Source organism: Bos indicus, chromosome 12 (genome assembly GCF_029378745.1).
Source record: "Bos indicus isolate NIAB-ARS_2022 breed Sahiwal x Tharparkar chromosome 12, NIAB-ARS_B.indTharparkar_mat_pri_1.0, whole genome shotgun sequence".
Taxonomy (NCBI): domain Eukaryota; kingdom Metazoa; phylum Chordata; class Mammalia; order Artiodactyla; family Bovidae; genus Bos; species Bos indicus.
In genome coordinates, this window is record NC_091771.1 from 17,811,396 (window position 1) to 17,838,163 (window position 26,768).

At 42.1% G+C, this 26,768-nt stretch overlaps 1 protein-coding gene across 2 annotated transcripts in view; it reads right to left on the reverse strand.

The window, feature by feature from the left end:
- Positions 1-3,486: 3,486 nt before the first annotated feature.
- MED4 (mediator complex subunit 4) overlaps positions 3,487-26,768 on the reverse strand; it is a 45,594-nt gene continuing 22,312 nt past the window's right edge. Inside the window, exons 1-7 of one of the 2 annotated variants that reach the window (XM_019971263.2) lie at positions 17,859-18,021; positions 12,419-12,485; positions 10,387-10,557; positions 8,944-9,001; positions 7,714-7,800; positions 6,529-6,660; positions 3,487-4,169 (exon numbers count right to left, since the gene is read on the reverse strand). In XM_019971263.2, the coding sequence (XP_019826822.1) occupies positions 3,997-4,169; positions 6,529-6,660; positions 7,714-7,800; positions 8,944-9,001; positions 10,387-10,557; positions 12,419-12,485; positions 17,859-17,983 (813 nt within the window). In that variant the 5' untranslated portion in view covers positions 17,984-18,021 and the 3' untranslated portion in view covers positions 3,487-3,996. Of the gene's footprint in view, positions 4,170-6,528; positions 6,661-7,713; positions 7,801-8,943; positions 9,002-10,386; positions 10,558-12,418; positions 12,486-17,858; positions 18,022-26,768 lie in introns of those variants that run through there. The other variant, XM_019971264.2, reaches the window with a different exon arrangement.

Sequence of the window (26,768 nt, forward strand, 5' to 3'; positions counted from 1 at the left end):
ATAAAAGGGAGTGTTCTAACTTCACTGATTTTGATGCAACTTTCAAACTTTTCCAACACCACTTGCTGAAGAGACTGTCTTCTCTCCATTTTTTATCTCTTTTGTCAAAGATTAACTGGTGTGGGTTTATTTCTGGGCGCTCTCTTCTGTTCCATTGATCCGGATGTCTGTTTTCGTTACTAGTATCACGCTGTTTTGATACCCTAGTGTTGTCAGAAGTCTGGGAGGGTTATACCTCCAGCTTTGCTCTTTTTCCTTAGAATTGCTTTGGCAATTCTGGGTTTTCTGTGGCTCCATATACATTTTAGGATCATTTTTTTCTGGTTCTGTGAAAAATGTTTGGGTAATTTGATAGAGATTGCATTAAATATGTAATTTGCTTTGGATAATATGGCCACATTAATAATATTCTTCCAGTCTGGGAGCGTGGGATAGCTTTACATTTTTTTAAAAATCATCAATTTCCTTTATCAATGTTTTATAGTTGTCAGCATATAAGTCTTTCTCCTCCTAGCTCAGGTTTTTTCCTAAGTGTGTGTTTTGTTTTTTTTTTAATGTGATTTTAAAAGGGATTATTTTTCACTTTCTGATACTGTTTTTAGTGTAAAGAAATATAATAGATTTATGTAATTCATCTTATATCCTGCTACCTTGCTAAATTCATTTATCAGTTCTAATATTTTTTGTTTAATGACAACCCACTGCAGTATTCTTGCCTGGGAAACCCCATGGACGGAGCCTGGCAGGCTGCAGTCCATGGGGTCACAAGGAGTTGGACATGCCTGAGCACGCACATATGCACCTTATTAAGTTTGTTTATCAGTTAGAAAAAGATTTTCTTTTAATCTTTAGGTCCTCAGTAATTTTTAAGAGTGTAATAAGATTCAAAACCAAAGTTGGAGAACTGCTGAATTAGACCATAAATTCATCTTTTTTCATCATGAACCCATTTCTATAAAATCCCTTGCTTCTCCTAGAGCTTGTTATATTTGAATTTTGCCCTGTCAGAAGACTCAAGTACTGTTGTAATACATGCTACAAAAGAATTTTTCCAATGAATGAGGATCATTTTTAAAGTTTTTAATTGCTTGCTTTTTCTAAATTGTATGTGCACATTGTAGAGTTTACCATTTACAAATCTCATTTTCTGTTCTGACAAACTTGTTTTAGAGTGAGCTCAAGTAAAATTAGTCTATGTTCCTTGAACTAATGAATTTCAGTTCTTCCTACTCCTAATTGATTATTCACATCCTTCTCTTGCCTGCTCATTAGTTTTACTGTCTTCAACCGACTTAACCCCTTTCTGTCCCTGAAAGTGAAGTGAAAGTGTTAGTTGCTCAGTTGTGTCTGACTCTTTGCCACTGCATAGACTACAGCCCACCAGGCTCCTCTGTCTGTGAATTCTCCAGGCAGGAATACTAGAGTGGGTTGCCATGCCCTTCTTCAGGGGATCTTCCCAACCCAGGTTTCAAACCTGGGTCTCCCACATTGCAGGCAGATTCTTTACGAAGCCTCCTCCTTGAATGGCAGATATGGGAGGCTTAATAAGAAGAACCCAGGCAAGCCTTGTGGATGAAACTCAATAATTTAATCCCAAGTATGTTGATTGGGAATTCATTGAGGTATGTCTTTATGCTAGCTAGTACTATATAAACAGGTTATAGTTTCAGAAACTTAACATAAACTACAAGTTTCTTCCGTTATCTACTTTTTAAAAATTTTAGTAGACAAATTCATTAGGAGCTTGTGAGGTTTTCCATTTGTTTTAAATTCACCAAACTAGACATGACGGTTTACTTCAATGGAAAGAGAAAAACCAATCTGGGCTCTTTATTTATAGCAAAAAGTAAAAAGGTAACTTTTCTATTTAGAGGGGGATTGCACTTTCTCAGCATCTGACATGTACAGTGGCATCCAGTAATCACTCTAAATATTTCTCTAAAAGAGCGAATGGCCAGAATAAGATTTAGAGCTGTTGAGTAAGCAGTTAATTCTTAAATGGTTGAGAATTGCCTTTAATAGAAAAAACTAATACACTGACTAGCAATATTCTCCTAAAATGAAATGGCTATACCTTACTCTGCCAGGATGCTGGCAAGTCTGAAATAGCTCTTCATGTGTTTGTTCAGTCAAGCCCCGATGTGTCCTCTATCCCAGGCAAGTCCTCCTACACCGACCCTCCAAACGTCTGAGGAACATAAAGGACAGCTGTTTCTAGAGCTGTAGAGAGAGAAGCTAAAGTCTGAAATAGAGATGTCCTGAAGGTTAAAGACCTGTACAAAGTCCAAAACCAGGCGGGAGACCAATCATCAGTTTAACAGGAATAATCCTGTGTTGGGGAAATTGCTAAATAACGTGTGTGTGTGTATGTGTAATGTGCCTAAAATGAAGGTTTAATATGCATAATTTATAAGATGCCTCTTCAGTTCTTGCTGGGGGTTTATTCTATAATATTCAATATTTAAGTCCTGCTAACTTTCTAGAATTTTTTTAAAAATCCAAGTTCTGAGATAAGGGTTTTGGGTGAGAGGTTGTAGAGCTGTACAGATAAACACCAAATGAGCATGTACACAGCAGTTTCATTTGAGGTACACGTGGAACGCCATTTTCCAATCCACTGGTCCACCAACACTCAAAGAATCTAGGTATTCCTTGAGTCCTATTTTTCCATTTTGGTTTATTTTTTGTTGTGTTGTTTGTGTTGGTTTATAAGTGAAAACCCCTCAAGGGAAGAGGTGCTAAGATTCTTGGGTTGTGAATGGCAGGGACCTTAAGGGCTTTAGGGCTCCAGTACTTAGATTTGGATGTGAAGGCTTCACACAGATGCCGCTTCAGCAGGTTAAGAAGCAGATTCCTCAGTCTGCCTTCTAACAGCACCCGAGTGATTTTCATACGCTTGGCTTGTGGCCACACTTGAGAAATACCACTTTCGAGATAAAGTGTAACTAGTTGTTGTCCTCTGCACAAATTTAACATCCGTAATATGGGCTGCTGTTTTTTTTGTAAACAAAATATATATAGTGTGCCCTTTTTTTTAAAAAAAGATAAGAGTCTATACCAGGAAAAAGAGTAAACGATGCAGTACTGTCTAAAACTGAAAAATCAAAATGTAGTTAACCACCAGAAAAAAAAGTGATTCTAGGAGCTGCAGTAAGAGGGAAGGTGAAGCCTGAGAGTGTTTTCCATTCTAAAACACTTCTTATAATTTGTTTGTTATGACATTTCTAAGTTGTCAGAAAAAAAACCTACTTCATTTTGTTTCTTCTAAGAACGGCAGTCTATGCCTTTGAGAAACCTACCAAAGTTGGGATTACCAGTTCAGATGGGTACATCATCATATTTGATATCATATATGAACATATATGATACTGCATCATATTTGTTCATCTTCCAGATTCTCAAGTATGTACAAAATGCAACTGGATTTACAGAAATATCTCACCTACACTGAAAGTACATTTAAAAATTTTTTAAAACATACAAGAATACAAACAAAAATAAGTTTATTTACAAAAAAATACAATAATTACAAACAGTATAAATTGAGATGATTTCTCCTCTTCCTGTGACAGAAAGTTAAATAGCCTTTACTTTCAAATGAAGGTTTCTGTTATATAATGCAGTGATCTGCTGCTCTTGCTTATGCTTTTCTAAATAATTCCAGCCCTGTTAGTGATATGTACATGGGTCGTTTCCCTCAAATCTTACTTCCAGTACTGTGCACAAGTCCAACACAACTGGAACAGAACAAGGTAAGACAGCATTGAACTGAAAAAGCTTCACCCCAACAGTACAGTGTGATTCTTCTTTAAGTATTAACCTAGTGGTTTAGAACTGAAACCATAATTTTTGGCTTAAAAAGAAAGTCCACTATGATTTTTAATGGGCAGAACAATTCTACTACAGCCAACATCACCTGGCTAGCTTTCCACGTTTGCCATTTAAGAAACAGATTTCTATAGTATTCAATTCTGTATGCTCTTTGTCTTACGGTCTCTAATCAGAGTCACTGCTGCTGCTTGAGGAGTCCGTTGACATAACCTCTACATCATCCTCGTTTTCTTTGTTGTGCCCTGGAGGTTCCAACAGAAAGTCATGACTGTGGTTTGGTGGTAACATGTTCATCGCCATGTCATTTGACTGCCATGGATACTGTGGAGCAAGGACATCTGGACAAAAAGACGCACACATGAGAACATTTCTACTAACGATTCATTCACTTCTTTCCTTCATGCAAATACTTTGAAAATTTTTTTAAAGGTTAGAAATCAAAATATACATTTGGCCAAATTAATGATCAAACTTATCAAGGAAAAATGTGATGTTTTAAAAAGTAACTAGAATCTATGATTTATTTTTTTTAAATCATACTTTCCTACACTCACTATTCAAGACAGTCACAATTTCAAATCAAATGTCTCCTCTATATATATATATATAATGCACGTATATTAACAATATGTAACAGGTCATGTATAGTACTTTCTATACATTCTCTCTATATACACATTATAAATAGCTAATGTGTACTATACTAAGTATTGCAGTTTAGGCTGCCTCTAAGCCTCCACTCTTGTCCCTGAACCCTAAACACGGTTCTCCGCCAGCAGCTACAGTGTTCGGCTCTGCCCGTAGAGGGCGCTGCAGGGACTCCACAGGTTGTGGTGGTGGTGGTGTCACCAAGTCGTGTGCCCAACTCTTGAGACCCCATGGACTGTAGGCTACCATGCTCCTCCGTCCATGGGATTCTCCAGGCAAGAATACTGGAGCGGGTTGCCACTTCCTTCTCCAGAGCACTTCCCAACCCAGGGATCAAACCCAGGTCTCCTGCATTGCAGGCAGACTCTACTGACTAAGCTAGGAGGGAAGCCCACAAGAGGAAAAGGCTTCTTCCCCTACTGGGCCTGCACTCCCTCCTGTGGTGCCTGGTTGATGTGCAGGATGTCAGCGGCATCCCAGCTGGATGGGCTGGTGTAGTTTCAGTCTTCTGCTGGGACTGTACTGACACACGGTACAATCACAATGAGAAAAATGAGGTGATACTAAGGGAATCTAAGGCACAGTGAACTCCCCGTTTGTCTTAGTTAACAATGTTCACAAAAGCATTTTTAGTAACACAGGGACAGCCTGACAACAAAACATTAAACACTGAAAAAGCATTATCTAGAGTACATTTTTAGCAATGTAAAAAATACAGGGTGGGGCTTCCCAGTGGCTAGGACTCTGCCTGCCAATGCCAGTAACGAGGGTTCAATCCCCGGTCCAGGAACTGGGATTCCACAGCGGGGCAGCTGGGCCCGTGCAGCCCAACTACTGAGGCTGCTCTGTGCTCTGCAACGAGAGAAGCCACCTCAATGAGAAGCCAGCTTGCCGTTAACTAAAGACAGCCCACGAACCACGACAAAGACCCAGTGGAGCTGAATAAATTTAGAATAGGTATTTTAAAAAATACACGGAAAATCATGAGATATGTAAAATATTAAGTGACTGCCCAAAAAATTTTTTCCTTTCTTATGCCTTTTAGAAAACTTTTAAAAAGTTCTACCAGATGAAAACAAGTAGACTTCTACGTGAAACCAGAGGGGGTCTGAAGCTCAGAATGAGCTCTCATAAAAAACATACTCTATTTAGTTAGTAAAAAGTCCATTAGAAGCTTTGTTATTCACTTAGTTAATTTGGGGGTTTTTAACAAGTATGTTCATGTGGTATCCTTTAAACTGAATACTTCTTACTCTGTTTATAAAGTATGGTTCATTAAAAAAAAAAAAACCATGTCTGGAGCTTAAGTTAATGAGAGGCCTAATGCCTGAGGAAAATGGCACAATATCACCTTATTCTAATTTCTTGGGGCTTCCCTTGTGGCTCAGCTGGTAAAGAATCCACCTGCAATGCGGGAGACCTGGGTTCAATCCCTGAGTTGGGAACATCCCCTGGAGAAGGGCAAGACTACCCACTCCAGTATTCTCACCTGGAGAATTCCATGGACTCTCTAGTCCATGGGTCGCAAAGAGTCAGACATGACTGAGTGACTTTCACATCACATTCTAATTTCATAGCCTCCATCTAGAACGGTCTTAAAGGACAGGAAGCAGAGAGCAGCATAAACTGGTAGTTAACTAACTCTAGCAACTAAAATCGGAGAAGGCAATGGCACCCCACTCCAGTACTCTTGCCTGGAAAATCCCATGGATGGAAAAGCCTGGTAGGCTGCAGTCCATGGGGTCCCTAAGAGTCGGACACGACTGAGCGACTTCACTTTCACTTCTCACTTTCATGCATTGGAGAAGGCAATGGCAACCCACTCCAGTGTTCTTGCCTAGAGAATCCCAGGGACGGGGGAGCCTCTTGGGCTGCCGTCTATGGGGTCGCACAGAGTCGGACACGACTGAAGTGACTTAGCAGCAGAAGCAGCAACTAAAATAAGATGGGTCCAGACCCTCAAACTTGTTCAACAGCCAGGTCTTTGTCTTCATCATCATCTCTGAAAAAAAGCCTTCATCTCAAAGTACTGTTCTGATTAACACATACCTGGCAGTCTGCCTGCTGCAAGTGCGTCCCCTGGGAGATGACCGTTTACTCCATTAGTGGAAGGATTGTTCATCTGACCCAGTAATCCACTTCTCATCTCCAAATCAGTTGGGTATGGTCTCCGTGGGTCCCCTAAAAAATACAGCCTGCTTTTAATTCAATCACATATGGAAATATGCTTAAATACCTTCTTTGAAATATTGATTTTCCTTGGTTCACTTTGAAAAACTCAAGCCACATTTTAAATTTTGGAATATTAAAGTCATCTTATCAATTGCTATTAAGAACATGTTAAAATTTTAATTACATGTATTTTTATATCTTTAGATCTTCACAATAACACTATATGAAAATTGTCATTTCAGCAACCATTCCAAATGACAAAATTATAATCCTGATTCCTCTAAATTAAAACCTTTTCCTAATAACCTTTTTGTCATGTCATTTAAAGACTAATTCCTGGGGACTTCCCTGGTAGTGCACTGATTAAGACTCAGCTTTCACTGCAGGGGCCTCAGGTTCCATCCCTGGTCAGGGAAGTAAGAGCCCACATGCCACACAGTACGGCAAAAAAGACCAATTCCTATAACTTTCGGGCAGAGAATCAGAAGCCAATGATGTTCATTTCCAAACATGAAAGCACACTGTTTAGTTCTGGGCTGATGAAAAGTTGGCCAGATGTGAACCAATACTGGGGTATTTTCTCACCAACTCTAAATTATTTACCCTCCAAAACTGCAGCCACCCTTAATGTTTCAAGCTGTGGCAAAACACCACTGTCAGGAGTGACTAAAAATAACTACTCCCATCCTCCCAAAAGGCTGGAGCTCTATGCGAGGTCCCTGGCTGTCAATACACGTTGCAGTTTCTCTCTCCTGTTCCTTAGTTACTCCAGCTTTCTGCAGCCTGTGCACCTGCTGCCTGGTGTCCAGTGCTTCATCTTTATACCCTAAGAGGTGGGATTGTCTCTCAGGCTGGAGCCCTTGTGGAAATCCCTCGAAAAAGTTGGCTTCTGGCCAGCCAGGGTTTTCCAGGTATACAAATACAGCTTTAGAATCATCACATATTACCTTGTATTTTAAAATATATACATTCTATATTTAAATCTTTTTTCCTATTTTATGTATAGCTACCTAAGAATTTTCACAACCACCATGTATCTAGTAAAAAGAGAATCATTTTTACCTGGGACCCAGGTCAGTGGGGCGCACACAGCATTACTTGCACTAATCCTATGTGCATACTTAATTATTTCTTCAGAGGAAATAGCACCTAAGAGAGTCAAGAGGAGTTTTAACACTTCAGCCTACTAACATACAAGTTTGTCAGTGCATATGTCACAGTTACACTTCATATTTATTTAATACACTTAATTACACTTAATACATACACTTCATTTTTTATATTCATAAAAAAAGTGCACGTAAGTAGTAATATGTATAGCATGGCCTAGTTTTACTATTATTATTGTCACATATGTATTACACATCTAAGAAAAATCTCGAACACACATCAAACATTAACAGCAGTTAATCTAAAATAGGAAAAGAGGGAATTTAGATGTAAATCATACCTACAAATCATGAAAAGCAAATAGCCAAGGTTTTCATTACAATTCTGACTTTTAGTATCCAAACTAAAAGATCCAAAATGGAAGCCTTTTAAAGAGAAAAGCAAGACAGGACGAGAAGGCAGGCTGAGCGTCTCCCAGCACCACCAAATGGGCACACCCCAAAGCCTTACTCAGTTCTGACTTCATGGTGCTCTAGTCCTATTCGAATTGTCCACTGCATGCTCTCTCATCCTCCATCCCATCTTTCAAGGTCCACCTCAAATCACATTGTTTCCAGCCCATATTCTGTTCTCCCAACAATGTAAAAAACCCACTGTCTTTATTACACATTTAAGTAATAGCCATACTTCTTTATCTCATTTTGTAACCTGAAAAAGGACGTGACACCTCCCTAACAACGTCCAGCACAGGGCTGTAACATAGCAGACACTTCACAATGGAAATTCATTGGAAACTTTTTAACAGCATGACATGACTACCATTAATACTCTCATCAGTTTCTTGAATGGAGAAGGCAATGGGACCCCACTCCAGTACTCTTGCCTGGAAAATCCCATGGACAGAGGGGCCTGGTGGGCTGCAGTCCATGGGGTCGCTAGGAGTCGGACACAATTGAGCTTTTGACTTCACTTTCACTTTTCACTTTCATGCATCGGAGAAGGAAATGGCAACCCACTCCAGTGTTCTTGCCTGGAGAATCCCAGGGATGGGGGAGCCTGGTGGGCTGCCGTCTATGGGGTCGCACAGAGTTGGACACAACTGAAGTGACTTAGCAGCAGCAGTTTCTTGAAACCAAAACTTGAGTCTTTCAGAAAGTCATTTAATGTCCCCACATTACTAACCTTTCCTTGCTTTTTCTATTGACTTGAGTTTTTCTTTTGCTTGGTAAACAGCTGTTGCCTAATTTAAACAACATTTTAAAAAGAAATACAGATTATTCAGAACTATACCAAGTCCAGTTTTTGGCCTAATTCACAAAATCATTTATCCCATAGAAACAATATATAAAACTTGGAAATCCCCACAATTTATTTGTAATATTCTGAAATACCACTTGGGTATCATTTACATCAGCTATAATCAATGAGAAAAATACCATATTTATGTATTTATGAATTAGCCTCCATTCACAAATTAATTGTTGGAAACAAAACATATATTGGATTGTTCGCTACCATTTTTGCTTTATGTCTTCTATCATAAGAATGCAGAAAACAGACCAGGTACTACTCCCAAAACAATCCTTACATCTGGTTCAAGGATAAAACACCAAAACTATTTTTTTTCTAGTTTACAAGGTAAGTTTGTAGGTTGAGAGTGTCACTCATTTATACATTATCAATGCACAATGACTCTTATAATGAGCTCTTCCACATACCCCCCTGGGCACAGACAAACTCAGGGTAAAACGAGGCTGACCCTAGCGTGTGCATCCTTAGCCAGAACACAGCGGGTAAAAGCAGGCAGGCAGAGAGATCTAGGTTTAAGTTCCGTCTCTCTACTTTTACTCTCTTGGGCAAGATAGGTATTCATTTAAAATCATGGTTTCATCTGTAAAAATAGAAAAATGGTACTGACCTCATAAAAGCGTTAAGATTAAGCTAATACACTAGTGTACCAGGGGGCACTAGTAAAACTGTCAGTTGCCATTGTCTAACTCACAAGATTTATTCTTTTTCTAGCCCTCATGTTCACTGTCTTTAGAGAAGAGCCTGCAAAGTCTGGTCCGAATGAGAATCAAACTCAGCTCTTCCTGCAATACCACCACATAACAATTACGTAGGTCAGCACTGAGAGAAATAACTGAACAAATAAATTGTCTCTTTGAAATAGTAGAACAAGAAAAACTAAGAGTCCTCGACATATCCAAATCCCACCTCATTTAAGATGGAAGATGACATAAATTAATGTAAATTTTAATCAATTTATAAAATTGGTATATATTTTTACTGATTGCAAAATTTCTAAAACTGAAGATTTAGACTATTAATAAATGAAACTTATATGAGGATAGGATAAAAGTAAAATGTCATACTTCGGTGAATTCAATCACGTGAAATCTTTAAATAATGAAAATATGGTTCTAAAGAAATGCAGAGTATCTGAAAATAATTAAAAAGTGAATGACATGGTCTTTCATCTAATGAAAGTGACAAGTTTGGTTAGATTTTAGACTGGAGATTCAAGTTTTCTGCCACTTCAAAATTCTGAAAATAGGTTTATTTTTTGTAAATAGAGTAAATAATAGCCCTTTTTACATTAAGAACCAGCCTCTATCAGCTTACCAGTATCTGTTCTGCTTCCTTTAGCTGTTTTTGTAGTTGCTGAATATCACTGTCTCTCTTTTCTACTTCTTTTTCTAAAACTTGCATTTCATGATGGATTTTTCCCTGATTAAGTGCCAATTTCATTAGTTCCTGAAATTCCCCATCTCTGTGAATTAACAACTCCAGGACCTGTGAGATAATAGTTGGTTAAAACAGACAAGAGAATACTGAAGAACTACATTTCCAATGAAACCAGCCACACGTGAACTGGCAAGTCCTCAAAATCTTAACACCTTCAAAGTATTATTTTCTAATCATTATTAGAAATAAAAATAGCGTATCTATGATTATTTTAGAAAGATTAATCAAGATTTTCTACTTTTTCTAATTATATGCTATTCTTTCATACAAAAGAAATCTTTCAGAACTAGCAATATGCCAAAATGAGCAGGCTTATTCATTTCTCAGGGAAGGCAAAATTTGAGATGATTTTAGTTGACAGCCCTGGCAACCCACTCCAGTAATCTTGCCTGGAAAATCCCATGGACAGAGGAGCCTGGCAGGTTGTCCATGGGGTTGCAAGAGTCAGACACGACTGAGCAACTAAGCATGTATGTATGTTAGCTGACACCGGGAACTGAACAGACATTTCTCCAAAGATACACAAATGAACAAAACCAGAAGCAAAGGCACCCAATATCACTAATCATCAGGGAAATGCAAATCAAAATCACAACTGGATATTGCCTTGCACCAGCTAGGTGGTATCGTCAGAAAGACAAACGATAACAAGAGTTGGCAAGAATGTGGAGAAAGAGGAACCCTTAGTACACTGTTGGCAGCGATCTAAATTAGTGCAACTACTGCGGAAAACATTCCACTAAGTGTGGAGGACACTTAAAAAGTTAAAAAAAAAAAAAAAGAACCACCATATGATCCAGCAATTGTTTCCGGGTATTTATCCAAAAGCAATGAAATCACTACTTGCAAAAAGATATTTGCACTCGTATGTTCACTGCAGCATTATTCACAATAGCCAATACATGGAAGTAATCTAAGTGTCCATGAATGGATGAATGGAAAAAGAAAATGTGATGTAGATCTATACACATGCACATACACACAAAGGAGTATCATTCATCCACAAAAAGGAAATCCTGGCATTTGGAATAACATGCATGGACCTTATAGAACATCACATTAAAGGAAGTAAAGTCAGACAGAAAGACATTGTATGATCTCAGTTACCCGAGGAATGTAAAAAAGCCAACACACAAGAAAAGAGCTCAGGTTGGTGGCTGCCAGAGGGAAGGGAGTCAAATGGGTGAAGGTGGTCAAAAGGTACAAACTTCCAGCTGTCAGACAAGTGAATTCTGGAACTGTAACGTACAGCATGGTGACTGTAAGTAAGAACACAGTACTGAAATCTGAAAGTTGCAAAGAGTACATCTCAGCAACATGAAGTTCTTAAAAATGTGCAGAATGCAACAGACATTTTTCCAAACACATACAAATTGCCAACAGGTACATGAAAAGGTGCCACCTCCACCTTCCTTGCAATTTTCTTAAATGGTCTTATCATAAAAAAGACTTCCTTGGAAATCCAGTGATTAAGACTCTGTACTTCCACTGTAGAAGGTGCAGGCTGGATCCCTGGTCAGGGAACTAAGATCTCACATGTTAACTAAACTTATAATGGTAACTTTGCAATGTGCACATATATCAAATCATAATGATATACATATTAAGCTAATCCAGTTTAATGTATTAAATATATTTGTATCAAATATATTATTTAACATATTAAATATATATAATTAAATATAAAGAAGACATTAAATATATTAAATAATGTATTAAATATCACATAATTATATGTCAACTATATCTCAATTACATCTCACCTAAATGATGCAAAAAAATCCATTTAAAAACTGCAATTAATAATTTAATAGTCTGATCTTCCTGTTCTCACACAAAGTAAACATAAACAGGAAACTGAGGAAATGACGCAGGTTTTTTGTTTTTAATTCAAAAAGAAACCACTTACCTGGTTCTCCTCTCCAGACTGTAGCAACTTTTGGTTTCTTGAAATTGCCAGCATTTCTATAAGTTCTCTATAAAACAAAAACAAAGTCTGCAAAGTAAACACAACAGAGGCTCTCTTATCTGACCTCCACCCAGCCGATGTGCGGGACTGATGGTCCTCACAGCAAGCAGACTCAGAGCTCCTGCCCCACAGGCCCTCTGACTGGACTTCAGCTCTCACCAGCACAGCGCATTCTCACCAAGACTCAGCTGTGCTCATTACCAGCCCCATTTATTCAAGTTTTACTATTACTGTAATTATATAAATCAATATGGAGTAGATAAACACAAATCAAGTATGACTGTGAACAGGCAGAACTGTTTCCATAAAAACCTAAGCTGGGAAATACTCAACAGAGGTGTTACAAAGGAAAACTGTATCGAACCAAGAGAAGTCAAGTCATAAAAACTCAGCAAGAGCCTGCCTTAAGACTGCCTGATGAGTGGCCAAGGGCTCATTTCACTTTAAAGAAACTGAAGGAGAAAACGCAGATGATGAATTGCGGGTGGTTTATGCAAGAAAAACTCCTGCTCCATCAGGGGTCTACAAATCCAGCGCATCTGTGGTTTAGGTAAGTAGCTATTTTAAGAAGACAGCCACGCCTCTTCATTTATATATTGCCAAAAGTTGCTTCCCATGACAAAGGCAGAACAGAGTAGTTGTGACGGAGAACTTCTGGCCTGCACATTTTTTAATTAACCAAACAGGTATCAGCTAAGAGGGATTCTTACACATAATAAATCATACATTTCTAGAATGCTTCTCTGTTAAATATGTTAACTTTCCTATATGAAAAATAGTAGAATGATTGGGAGGAAATGTGCAGCAGGCATTTTCTATTTATACATTAATTTCAAAATCGATGACAGATGGGACAATTCAGGAAAGGACAGCTTCACAATTAGCCGCCTGACACTACTGGTCAGTCCGGTTTGCACCTTTTCATCTTCATTTTCCATTTTACCTTCATATTCCCACCATCCACCTTCCTCTCACTAGCCTCAGGCTATTTAGTGGATGGTACCGACTGGACTCAGTATTTCCCACTACTACCTCCCTCCCATACACTACTACGTATGAATTAATTAAAGCTAATTAATAAGAAAAGTGGATAAAGGGGTGAAAAGTTCATACATTCAAATATTTCCTGAGTGCCTATTATGGGTCAGGCACTTTCTAGATGATCTGAGTTATAAAAATGAATTAAAGTCTAATGCAGAAGTCAAGAAAATATATAAAACCAGAGTTGACAAGGATTAGGAAGAAAATTAAGCGGAGTGTTACAGCAGAAAGTGTCAGGGAGGTAGTCTGGCTACTTACACTGTGTGGTCAGGGGAGGTTTCTCTACAGGGTTATCTTTGGAGTAAAGCATGAACTAAACAAGAGAAGCCGGCCAGCAGATGTGGGAGGAAAGAATGCTTGTCAAAGACACAGCCAGTGCATCATCGCACAGACGGGCTTGAGGAAGCACACCGGAGGCGCCAGGGAGGGCACAGAGCAAGGACGCGAGGGCTGCACCGTGTGGGGCAGGAGCCCCAGCCCGGGGAGAACGCCGAGGTCATCACAAAACGGAAAGTAAAATGCACAGACGTGTAGTGCCCTCTAGTCATCCCGAAACCATACCCCTCTCCTTCCCCACCCTGTCCCTGGAAAACTCTTCCACGAAACAGGCCCCTGGTCCCGCAGAGGTTGGCGCCTGCTCGTGCAGGGCCTTGTCAGTCAGGTTAAAGGATCAGTATTTCACTCCAAGTGCAAAGACAAGTTACTAAATTGTTTTAAACAGGAAAAGGACAGGACCTGATTCATGTTTTTAGACAATTACTGAGCTATCTGGAGACAAGACTGTAAGAAAGCTAGAGTGCGAATCAGGTCAGGTGGTCTTTGTAGGAGCTCAGGCAAAAGAATGACACTGGCTTTGACTAGGTCCTGGGCATGAGGATTTAGTCATGGAAATGGGGAAACCTGGACAGATTTAGGGTACATTTTGGAGGCAGAGCTGACAGGACTTGCTAAGATGACCAACTATTTTAGCCCATTTCTGTACCCCTTAATGAGATGAAGAGTTGGGAACCCCTGCCCTAAATGCAAGCTGGCCGCTGGCGGTGGCGGTGGGGAGCATGGTGTGAGATGCTGAGAAAGGAAGTACACAGGGCTGACCAAGAACTCAGGCACAGACATCAGGGCGTGGATTCAAGTCCTCTACTCCTTTCTTCTTGTGCGACCTGGAAAAGATGTTGGGATTGTCTATACGGTGGATCCCTCATCAGCCAAATGTAAGTAATCACAGCGCTACCATAGAGAGTGATTTTAAGGAGGTGATGTCCGTATGTATCTGAAGGACTTAAAACCCTGGCACCCTTCTACACTGTTGGCTGGAATGTAAATCGATATAACCACTATGGAGAACAGTATCGAAGCCCCTTAAAAACTAAAAGGGGATTTCCCTGGTGGTCTAGTCTGCCTGCCAATGCAGAGGACACGGATCTGATCCCTAGTCAGGGAACTAGGATCCTACATGTGTGTGTTAGTAGCTCAGTTGTATCCGACTCTTTGCGAACCCAGGGACTGTAGCCCACTAGGCTCCTCTGTCCATGGAATTCTCCAGGCAAGAATGCTGGAGTGGGTTGCCATTCCCTTCTGCAGGGGATCTTCCCAACCCAGGGATCAAACCCAGGTGTCCCACACTGCAGGCAGCATTATGCCAAAATAAATTTTCATCAGGAGTCAAAATAACCAGAGAGAATGTAGGGTGGGAAGCTGTAACCAATGGCGTTGGACTGGAATTGTTATAATAAATCATAGATAGCCATTTCAAGACCTTGGAGCCATACATGACTCCCTAAAGCTAAAAACAGGCCCTTGAAGGAAGAAAACATGATTAAAAATTAGAACTATGCATCCATATACACCTGAAATATGTAACAAGTATGCCAGTTCTATTTGATACAAATTATTTGGGTTTCCCTGGTGGCTCCAATGGTAAAAAATCTGCCTGCATTGCAGGAGACCGGGTTTCAATCCCTGGGTCAGAAAGATCCAAATTAATAGGAATCAGAATTTGGAGGCAAATTATTATAGCCCTTAGTTGAAATACTAACACATTCCTGATACTACATCTTAACCAAATTCCAATTGAATAATCCATGACGAATAGTATACTGGAAATAGTAGTGAACTGCGAGTACAGGACACCACAGTTCTCATCTCAACTCAGCCACTAACTAGTCACACATCCTGAACCAGGATCATAGTAAATACCCAGCAAATGGGATGTTAAATCCAGGAACCTAACTTCTTTGAATCTCTAGTTCATTTGTAATAGAGATCACTGGATTAAAAGATCCTACATGTCACAGGGCAACTAAAACCATGTACCACCTACTGAGCCCATAAGCACAGAACTCACCATGCTTTGCACACGAAACCACAGCAATTTGAAGCCTGTGACCCACAGCTAGAGAGTGATCCCCGCTCACCATAACTATTAATACAAATAAGTAAGTTAATTTTTTAATAAAACTAAAACTACCATGTGATGCAGCAATCCCACTCCTGGGCATATATCCAGAGAAAACTGTAATTCAAAAAGATACATGCACCCCAGTGTTCACTGCAGCACTATTTACAACTGCCAAGGAAATGGAAGCAACCTGTCCACTGACAGAGGAATGGATAAAGATGTGATACACATACACAACTGAATATTACTCAGCCATAAAACAGAATGAAATAATGCCATTTACAGCAACAAGGATGGAACAAGGCATTATCATACTCAGGTGGACAGAAAAAGGTAAGTATCATATGATATCCCCTATATGTGGAATCTAAAAAAATGAAACAAATGAACTCATTTACAAAACAAAAACAGACTCAGAAAACAAATTTAGGGTTACTAAAGGGGGAAAGTGGGAAGGAGGAGGGATAAATCAGGAGGTTGGGATTAGCATATACACACTGCTCCATATAAAACAAATCAACAAGGATCTACTGTATAGAATAGGGAGCTCTACTCAATACTCTGTAATAACCTATATGGGAAAAGAATCTGAAAAAGAACAGATATGTAATAGATAAAAAAAAATCTTGGTATTCTTCTAAAAGTTACATCATTAAAGACACGTTGCCTGTAAGCTTAAATTATACAAAATGTCTCATCTTGGGGAAGCCTGCCTCCCAGGTTATGAGCATTAAGCTAAAATACCTTGTTTAACTCACAGGAAACATCCTGACCGGCGGCCCACCCTTGAAGGACTGCAGGAAGAAATTAACAATTCCCCTCCGGAAACTGTGGGAAACATTTGATTTGCCTCCCCTCCTAGTATAAAAGAAGACGGAATTCTAACTGAGACAGGTGGCTCTTTAGGGCACAACTCTACCATCTCGGTTTGCTGGCTTTCTGAATAAAGTCGCTACTCCCCTGCCCCAACAATTCATCTCTCTATTGGCCTGTCATAAAGCAAACAGTAGGAGCTAAGACTGGATAACTGATATATACACACACACACACACACAAACTGAATCACTCTGCTGTACACGTGTGTGTGACTGTGTGTGTGTTTGTTGCTTAGTCGTGTCCGACTCTTTGCAACCCCATAGACTGTAGCCCACCAGGCCCCTCTGTCCATGGGACTCTCTAGGCAAGAACACTGGAGTGGGTTGCCATTTCCTTCTCCAAAAGGAACTATAGAAAGAAAGTGAAGTCGCCCAGTTGTGTCCGAATCTTTGTGACCCCATGGACTGTAGCCTACCAGGCTCCTCCATCTATGGAATTTTCCAGGGAAGAGTACTGGAATGGGTTGCCAGTTCCTTCTCCACTGTACACCTTAAACACAAGATCTGACTACACCGAGGACAGGCCTTAGGGAGGCTCCGCGCCACAATCACTGTTGATACAGACGTTCCTCTGGGTCAGTGGTCTCTCGCCAATTACACCAAGCTCCTCCTCGTAGTACTCCTGGGGACCGTTTCCCAGCGCGCAGCACCCACGGGAGTTCCTTATACGTCTGTCGAGTGTCGGTGGACGAAGGGACCCACACCCGGCGACCTCTGACGTCCGCTAAGATTCCCATATTCTGGAGATCAGGGTCACTATCAGTATTAAGATGGACGTGAGTCTGAGCAAGCTCCAGGAGATGGTGAAGGACGGGGAAGCCCGGCCTGCTGCAGTCCATGGGGCTGCAAAGAGTCGAACACGACTGAGCGACTGAGCAACAACAAAGAGGGCTCTTGACCCCGAGTCCCTGAGGGTTGCAGACCCACTTCCACCGCGCTCGGGCACTGTCCCTCGGGGCGCGGCCCTCCCCTTCGAGCCCCGGGGAACCAGCCCAAGGCAGGCCGGTGGTCCCGACTCAGTCCTTCCGGCCCAGCCGCAGCAATGGCCTGGGGCCGACGGCCTCACCTCGACAAGACCTCCAGATCTTCCAGCGCTGACAGCAGCCGCTCTCGCGTGCTGTTACCGCCAGCCGCTCCTAAGCCGCCGCCCGGCCGCTCCTTCTCCTTCTCGCCGCTCGACGCCGCCGCCATGGTGCCCACAGGCAGGCGTGCGCGCAGCTGCGCACTGGCGACGAGAGGCGGGCTCGGCCGGCGGAAGGAAGGATCGCCGAAGCAGGGAGGAGCGGCGGGCCAGAGCGCCCCCTGCGCGCCTGGCGGTACGCTGAGGGCATCAGCGCCCCCTGCTGGTCAGTGAGGGCTTCGCCTTCCACCCCCTGATTCAGTTCAGTTCAGTTCAGTTCAGTTCAGTTCAGTTCAGTCGCTCAATCGTGTCCGACTCGTTGTGACCCCATGGACTGCAGCACGCCAGGCCTCCCTGTCCATCGCCAGCTCCCGGAGCTTGCTCAAACTCGTGTCCATTGAGTCGGTGACGCCATCCAACCATCTCATCCTCTGTCGTCCCCTTCTCCCCCTGCCTTCAGTCTTTCCCAGCATCAGGGTCTTTTCCAATGAGTCAGTTCTTCCCATCAGGTGGCCAAAGTATTGGGGTTTCAGCTTCAGTTCCAGCCCCTGGAGGCAGAGCCAAACTGAGAACTGCGGGCCAACGCGGTCAGAGTCTCCTAGCCTGTGCTTAGTCGCTCAGCCCTGTCCAACTCAGCGTCTCCTAAGCCTTAAGTTATTCAAGCAGGAATGGGAAGCTTCTGCTCAACGGATTTTCAGCATTCGAAGGACTTACTTAATGGCCTGCCTCTGTTTCAGTTTCTTCCTGAAATGTGCAGGCGGGGGCGGCGGGGCGGGGGGGCGCTCCTCTTATTAACTTCTCTCCTAGTCTGCGTTTCCATAACGCTATTCCCATTCTCCTGTTTGGGCTCTCAGGAATGCTGTAAGAAGTTTAGGGCAAGAGCCAAAATCTATCATATTTTCTTCCTTTTTTTCTTGGTGGTAAAATACACTTAGCATAAAATGTACCATTTAACCGTGTTTAAGCGGTGACATCAAGTACCTTCCTGTTGTGCTACCGTCACCACCATCCTTCTCTCAGTTCAATTCAGTTCTGTCCCTCAGCCCTGTCTGACTGCTTGCGACCCCGTGGACCTTTGTTGGCAAAGTAATGTCTCTGCTTTTTAATATGCTGTCTAGCTTTGTCATAGCTTTCTTCCAAGGAGTAAGCGTCTTTTAACTTCATGGCTGCAGTCACCATCTGCAGTGACTTAGGAGCCCAAGAAATAAAGTCTCTCACTGTTTCCATTTTTTCCCCATCTATTTGCCATGAAGTGATGGGACCAGATGCCATGATCTTCGTTTTCTGAATGTTGAGATTTAAGCCAGCTTTTTCACTCTCCTCTTTCACTTTCATCAAGAGGCTCTTTAGTTCCTCTTCACTTTCTGCCATAAGGGTGGTGTCATCTGCATATCTGAGGTTATTGATATTTCTCCCGGCAATCTTGATTCCAGCTTGTGCTTCTTCCAGTCCAGTGTTTCTCATGATGTACTTTGCATATAAGTTAAATAAACAGGGTGACAATAAACAGCCTTGAGGTACTCCTTTCCCAATTCAGAACCAGTCTGTTGTTCCATGTCCAGTTCTAACTGTTGCTTCCTGACCTGCAAACAGATTTCTCAAGAGGCAGGTCAGGTGGTCTGGTATTCCCACCTCTTGAACAATTTTCCACAATTTGTTGTGATTCACACAGTCAAAGGCTTTGGCGTAGTCAATAATGCAGAAATAGATGTTCTTCTGGAACGTTCTTGCTTTTCAATGATCCAGCGGATGTTGGCAATTTGATCTCTGGTTCTTCTGCCGTTTGTAAATCCAGCTTGAACATCTGAAAGTTCACAGTTCCCGTATTGCTGAAGCCTGGCTTGGAGAGTTTTGAGCATTACTTTGCTAGCTTGTGAGATGAGTGCAATTGTGTGGTAGTTTGAACATTTGGGGGCATTGCCTTTCTTTGGGATTGGAATGAAAGCTGACCTTTTCCAGTCCTATGGCCACTGCTGAGTTTTCCAAATTTGCAGGCATATTGAGTGCAGCACTTTCACAGCATCATCTTCAGGATTTGAAATAGCTCAACTGGAATTCCATCACCTCCATTAGCTTTGTTCATAGTGATGCTTCCTAAGGCCCATTTGACTTTGCATTCCAGGATGTCTGGCTCTAGGTGAGTGATCACACATCGTGATTATCTGGGTCATGAAGATCTTTTTTGTACAGTTCTTCTGTGTATTCTTGCTACCTCTTCTTAATATCTTCTGCTTCTGTTAGGTCCATACCATTTTTGTCCTTTACTAAGCCCATCTTTGCATGAAATATTCCCTTTGTATCTCTAATTTTCTTGAAGAGATCTCTAGTCTTCGCATTCTGTTGTTTTCCTCTATTTCTTTGCACTGATCTCTGAGAAAGGCTTTCTTATCTCTCCTTGCTATTCTTTGGAACTCTGCATTCAAATGAGTGTATCTTTCCATTTCTGCTTTGCCTTTAGCTTCTCTTCTTAGCTATTTGTAAGCTATTTGTAATCCCATTTGTAAGCTATTTGTAATCCTTCTCTAGAGCTCTTTGTATCTTGCAAAACTGAAACTCCATATCTATTAAATAATAGTTTCCCATTCCTCCCTCCCTTCTTGTTTATCTATTCATCTGTCAGAGACACTTGGGTTGCTTCCACAATTTTATAGTCCATCTTTTTAATCATATATCTCCCAGCAAAATGTTTTGTTCACTGTTCAAGATGACCAGTGAACTGAACCAATGAATGTGGTATGTAAGTGCTGTGTGTGTTGTTAGTTGGTCAGTCGTGTCAGACTCTGCAGCCCCATGCTTTGTAGACTGCCAGGCTCCTCTGTCATGGGATTCTTCAGGCAATAATACTGGAGTGGGTAGCCATTCCCTTTTCCAGAGGATCTTTGTGACCCAGGGATCAAACCTGCATCTCATGTATTGCAGGCAGATTCTTTACCGACTGAGCAACCATATAATTGGTAGTTGTTGAAAATAGTTCGTTTGGGCTTTTCTTTTCTTTTTCTTTTTGGTCTGTTCTGTGAGGCATGTGCAATCTTAATTCCCTGAACACACACCCCCTGGGCTGGAAGTGTGAAGTCTTAACCACTGGACCATGAGGGACGCTCCTGAAAACAGTTTAAACAATTGATGTAGTTTAAATAATTTTAAAATTCAGTAATTTAAAGAACAATTCCAAATCAACCAAAAATGTGATTTAACCCACTTTTCAGCAGGGAAAACAATGTGGTAGAAGACCTTCCTTACTAGGGAAACCCAAGGTTAGACAGCCCGAAGAGTGGGAGCTCTGCATCTGACCGAAGCTGCTGTCACAGAGAGTGAGCCGCAAAGCTGTCACTCCCAGACAACAGCTGGAAGGGAGCCAGGAGCACCTGTGGTCCTGTCCTCTGGCCTGACCTTTCTAGAGGTGTCAAACCTGATTCCTGCTGGAGGATTTCCTCAGGACTCATGCTAAATAAATTCATTCATTGCAACTGCTGAATAATAATAACCCAGAATGCAATTTTATTATCTTAAAATGAGCACAATTATATGCATAGATAAACCCGCACTGAAAGCCACAAATATCACCAGAATGTTGACTGGTAAACCTGGATCAGAACAAATGAAGATAAATACAGATTTAATTGATGCAATCATTAGGACTGACACCATGGTGTAGGGATATCTGTGTTAAAGAGATTGGCGTGCTTGTGTTCATAGGTCAGAGTTGCCTTCTTCCCTACACAAGACAAGAGACTCATGGACACCTTTTATTGTCCTACCACCCCATACTTCTGCTGTGGGCTCACCTCTTCATTTAATACAGTCAGTTCTCAGGCAATGGACTTAATTAATTAAATTTAGGCTTTCTTAATTACAATTGCATTCTAAGCATGCCTCCCAGTAGCTCTAGTCAATAATTTCTTATATTAAGTTTCCAAGGGGCTAAACTCCTTCAATTTATGTGGATTTTGTTTGTCTTGGGCCAAGATTCTGGTGGGGGGATTAGGTAGATCATATTAGTGTAGCTTCCACATGAAAATCCTGGGAGGATTCTAATTAGTTAAAAATGGCCAGTTATAAATTCTCCTTTACAGATAACCAGGGTCAACATGTGGACTGTCTGTGTGATGTGAGGGCTTCTCTGGTGGCTCAGTGGTAAAGAATCCGCCTGCAGTGTAGTAACTGCAGGAGACATGGGTTCGATCCTTGAGTTGGGAAGATCCTCTGGAGGAGGGCATGGCAACCCAATCCAGTATTCTTGTCCGGAGAATCCCATGGAGCTGGTGGGCTACAGTCCATAGAGTCGTACAGAGTCAGACACGACTAAAGTGACTTAGCATGCACTCATGCACTTGTGTGTTGTAAACTCCGTACCTCCTCAGATTTGCACAAATTCACATGTACACTGAATATTCTCTATAGATAATAAGCAATGGTACTTCCTACTGATACACTCTTTTGCAAACTGTAAAGATTCAAGTATGGTAAACAAAATATGAGCTATTTTATAATATATTTTAGAGTTGGCCACTGAGCAACATGGTGGGTAGGGGTGCCAACTGGAGTACTGCTACCTTTGCCTTGAAAACAAAGAAACTGATAAGTGAAACCCAAGGCAGAATTGAACAGAAAGTGAAAGTGAAGCCCCTCAGTCGTGTCCGACTCTTTTCCCCGTGGACTGTAGCCCGCCAGGCTCCTCTGTCCATGGGATTCTCCAGGCAAGAATACTGGAATGGGTTGCCATTGCCTTCTCACCCAAGGCAGAATTGAACAGAATTGGGACTCAAATCCTAGGTTTTTTTTGTTCCATATGTTGTGACCAATAATCAGACACAAGCTTTTCCCCACACTCGTTTAACTTAAAGATCTGTAAAAGGAAAATGCAGTTTCTATATTTATTGAAAAAATTCCACATGTAAGGGGACCCCTGCAGTTCAAATCTGTGTTCTTTAAGGGTCAATTGTAACTAAATATGAATGTTTTATATATTTACACTGTTCTTATGATAACTGTTCATGGGGTAGATAGCATATTGGAAAGCAGAGACATTACTTTGCCAACAAAGGTCTGTCTAGTCAAGGCTATGGTTTTTCCAGTGGTCATGTATGGATGTGAGAGTTGGACTGTGAAGAAAGCTGAGGGCTGAAGAATTGATGCTTTTGAAGTGTGGTGTTGGAGAAGACTCTTGAGAGTCCCTTGGACTGCAAGGAGATCCAACCAGTCCATTTTCAGGGAGATCAGTCCTGGGTGTTCACTGGAAGGACTGATACTGAAGCTGAAACTCCAATACTTTGACCACCTCATGTGAAGAGTTGACTCATTGGAAAAGACCCTGATGCTGGGAGGAATTGGGGGCAGGAGGAGAAGGGGACAACAGAGGATGAGATGTCTGGATGGCATCACCGACTCGATGGACATGAGTTTGAGTAGACTCCGGGAATTAGTGATGGACAGGGAGGCCTGGCATGCTGCGATTCATGGGGTCGCAAAGAATCAGACACGACTGAGCGACTGGACGGGACTGAACTGAACTATGATAACTGAATTCATGGTAACTTTGAGTGTAAAGTATTTTCTCAATCTATTGATTCCAGAAGTATAAATACTACAGTGCTGTATTTTAAATGGATAGCCAACAAAGTTCTACTCTATAGCATAGGGAACTCTCCTCGATATTATGTGGCAGCCTGGATGGGAGGGGAGTTTGGGGGAGAATGCATTCATGTATTTGTATGACTGAGTCCCTTTGCCTTTAAAGGTAGGGCCTTTAATGAGGTACTTAAGTTAAAATGAAATGTTAGGGTGAGCTCTAATCCCATCTGACTGGTGTTCTTATACGGAGAGGACGTGAGGACACGCTGAGACCAGGGATGTGCAAGCGCAGAGCAAAGATGGTGTTGAGGATGCTGCCGTCTCACACCTGGAAGGCACCTTCGGAGGAAGGTAGCCATCTGCGCGCCAAGAAGAGGCTGCCTAAAAAACTAACCTGCTGCCACATTGGTCTTGGACTTCCAGTGTGTGTGTGTGTGTGTGTGCACGCGCACGCATGGGCGCACACATACTCAGTCGTGTCCAACTCTTTTCAACTTCATGGACTGTAACCCACCAAGCTCCTCTGTCCATGGGATTTCCCAGGCAAGAATACTGGAATGGGTTGCCATTTCCTCCTCCAGGGACTTTTCCTGACCCAGGGATCAAACTGACATCTCCTGTATCTCCTGCATGGGCAGGTGGATTCTTTACTAGCTGAGCCACTGGAGAAGTCCCTTGGACTTCCAGTTTCCGTAACAGTGAAAAAATTTTCTATTCTTTAAGCAACCCAGTCTGTGGTAATTTCCATCCTCTACTCATCCTTCTTAGCATACTTTTCCTGTCAAGAAAATCTTCTCTTGAGTGCACTTCCCTCACCAGCAACTGCTTGGCTTCTTTGCTTCCCTGAGCACAAAGAGATCAGGTTATTTTGTTACCAAGTTTAGTCCTTCCTCATGTCAATTTCAGTTCGTTTTTCAGCCCTAATTCCCCACCTAAACTCAGCTTGTAAAGGTCATCAAAGACCTCTGTGCTGCTGAATGTAAAGGTCAGTGCTCGCTGTGCTTGATCTCTCAGCCGCCTGGACACAGTCCATCACCCGCTTCTACTTGATACTTTCTTCACTTGATTTCTAAGATGCCAGACTCTCTTCATTTTTCTATTTCCTCACTGATCTCTCTTCTGCATCTCTCTGGCTGCTTCCTCCTGGTTCCTCCTGACCTCTATGAAAGTGAAAGAACGTGTCAGTCGCTCAGTTGTGTCCGACTCTTTGCGACCCCATGGACTGTAGCCCTCCAAGCTCCTCTGTCCATGGGATTCTCCAGGCAAGAATACTGGAGTAGGTTGCCATGCCCTCCTCCAGGGGATCTTCCCAACCCAGGGGTGGAACCTGAGTCTCTTGCATTGGCAGGCAGGTTCTTTACCACCTGAGTCACTAGGGAGGCCCAACTGGCCTCTGTACAGAAGAGCATTTTAGGGCCACTTCTAGGTTCTCATCTCCATCTGGCTCACTTCAGATCACGTCATTCAGTCCAGTGGCTTTAAATGCTGCCTGTAAACTGACTCCCTAATTTTTATTTCCTGCCCAGATCTGTCCTCTACGCTCAGACTTGCAAATGCAGCTCCTCCTGGATACTTGAGAGTTCTCCACTTGGGTGTCTAAGAAGACATAAGCAAGCTGGGATTCCTATCTACACCCCCACCCACCCAGCAACACTGCCTGCAGCTTCCCTCAACTCAGTTCAGTTCAGTTCAGTTACTCACTCCTGTCTGACTCTTTGCGACCCCAAGGACTGCAGCATGCCAGGCCTCCCTGTCCATCACGCCAGGCCTCCCTGTCCATCACCGACTCCTGGAGCTTACTCAAACTCATGTCCATTGAGTTGGTGATGCCATCCAACCATCTCACCCTCTGTAATCCCCTTCTCCTCTTGCCTTCAATCTTTCCCAGCATTAGGGTCTTTTCAAATGAGTCAGCTCTCTGCATCAGGTGGCCAAAGTATTGGAGTTTCAGCATCAGTCCTTCCAATGAATACTCCAATGAATAATCAGTCCTGAGTATTCCTTTAGGATGGACTGGTTGGACCTCCTTGCAATCCAAGGGACTCTCAAAAGTCTTCTCCAACATCACAGTTCAAAAGCATCAATTCTTCGGTGCTCAGCTTTGTTTATAGTCCAACTCTCACATCCATACATGACCACTGGAACCATAGATAGCTTTGATTAGACGGACCTTTGTTGGCAAAGTAAGGTCTCTGCTTTTTAATATGCTATCTAGGTTGGTCATAACTTTCCTTCCAAGGACTAAGCATCTTTTAATTTCATGCCTGCAGTCACCATTTGCAGTGATTTTGGAGCCCCCCAAAATAAAATCTGCCACTGTTTCCATTGTTCCCCTATCTATTTGCTATGAAGTGATGGGACTGGATGCCATGATCTCAGTTTTCTGAAAGTTGAGCTTTAAGCCAACTTTTCACTCTCCTCTTTCATTTTCATCAAGAGGCTCTTTAGTTCCTCTTCACTTTCTGCCATAAGGGTGGTGTCATCTGCTTATCTGAGATTATTGATATTTCTCCCAGCAATCTTGATTTCAGCTTGCAATTCATATGGCCCAGCATTTCTCATGATGTACTCTGCATATAAGATAAATAAGCAGGGTGACAATATACAGCCTTGACGTACTCCTTTCCCAGTTCGGAACCAGTCTGTTGTTCCATGTCCAGTTCTAACTGTTGCTTCTTGACCTGCAGACAGATTTCTCAAGAGGCAGGTCAGGTGGTCTGGTATTGCCACCTCTTGAACAATTTTCCACAGTTTGTTGTGATTCACACAGTCGAAGGCTTTGGCGTAGTCAATAAAGCAGAAATAGATGTTTTTCTGGAACTCTCTTGCTTTTTCCATGATCCAGCAGATGTTGGCGATTTGATCTCTGGTTCCTCTGCCTTTTCTAAATCCAGCTTGAACATCTGAAAGTTCACAGTTCACGTATTGCTGAAGCCTGGCTTGGAGAATTTTGAGAGTTACTTTGCTAGCATGTGTGGAGGTAATGAAGATAATGGCGACCTCCTTCAAAAGGTCCTGCTCACGCACTGCCGCACTCAGTGCTCCTGACCCCGCAGCAGTCTACCATCCACCCACGCCCCACCGGAGACACCTGCACACTCACACGCAAGTCTAGGTCAGTCTTGTGTGGGGCAATGCCAAAGAATCACAAAGAAAGGCAATGCCAAAGAATGCTCAAATTACTGCACAATTGCACTCATCTCACATGCTAGCTCAAAATTCTCCAAGCCAGGCTTCAGCAGTACATGAACTGTGAACTTCCAGATGTTCAAGCTGGATTTAGAA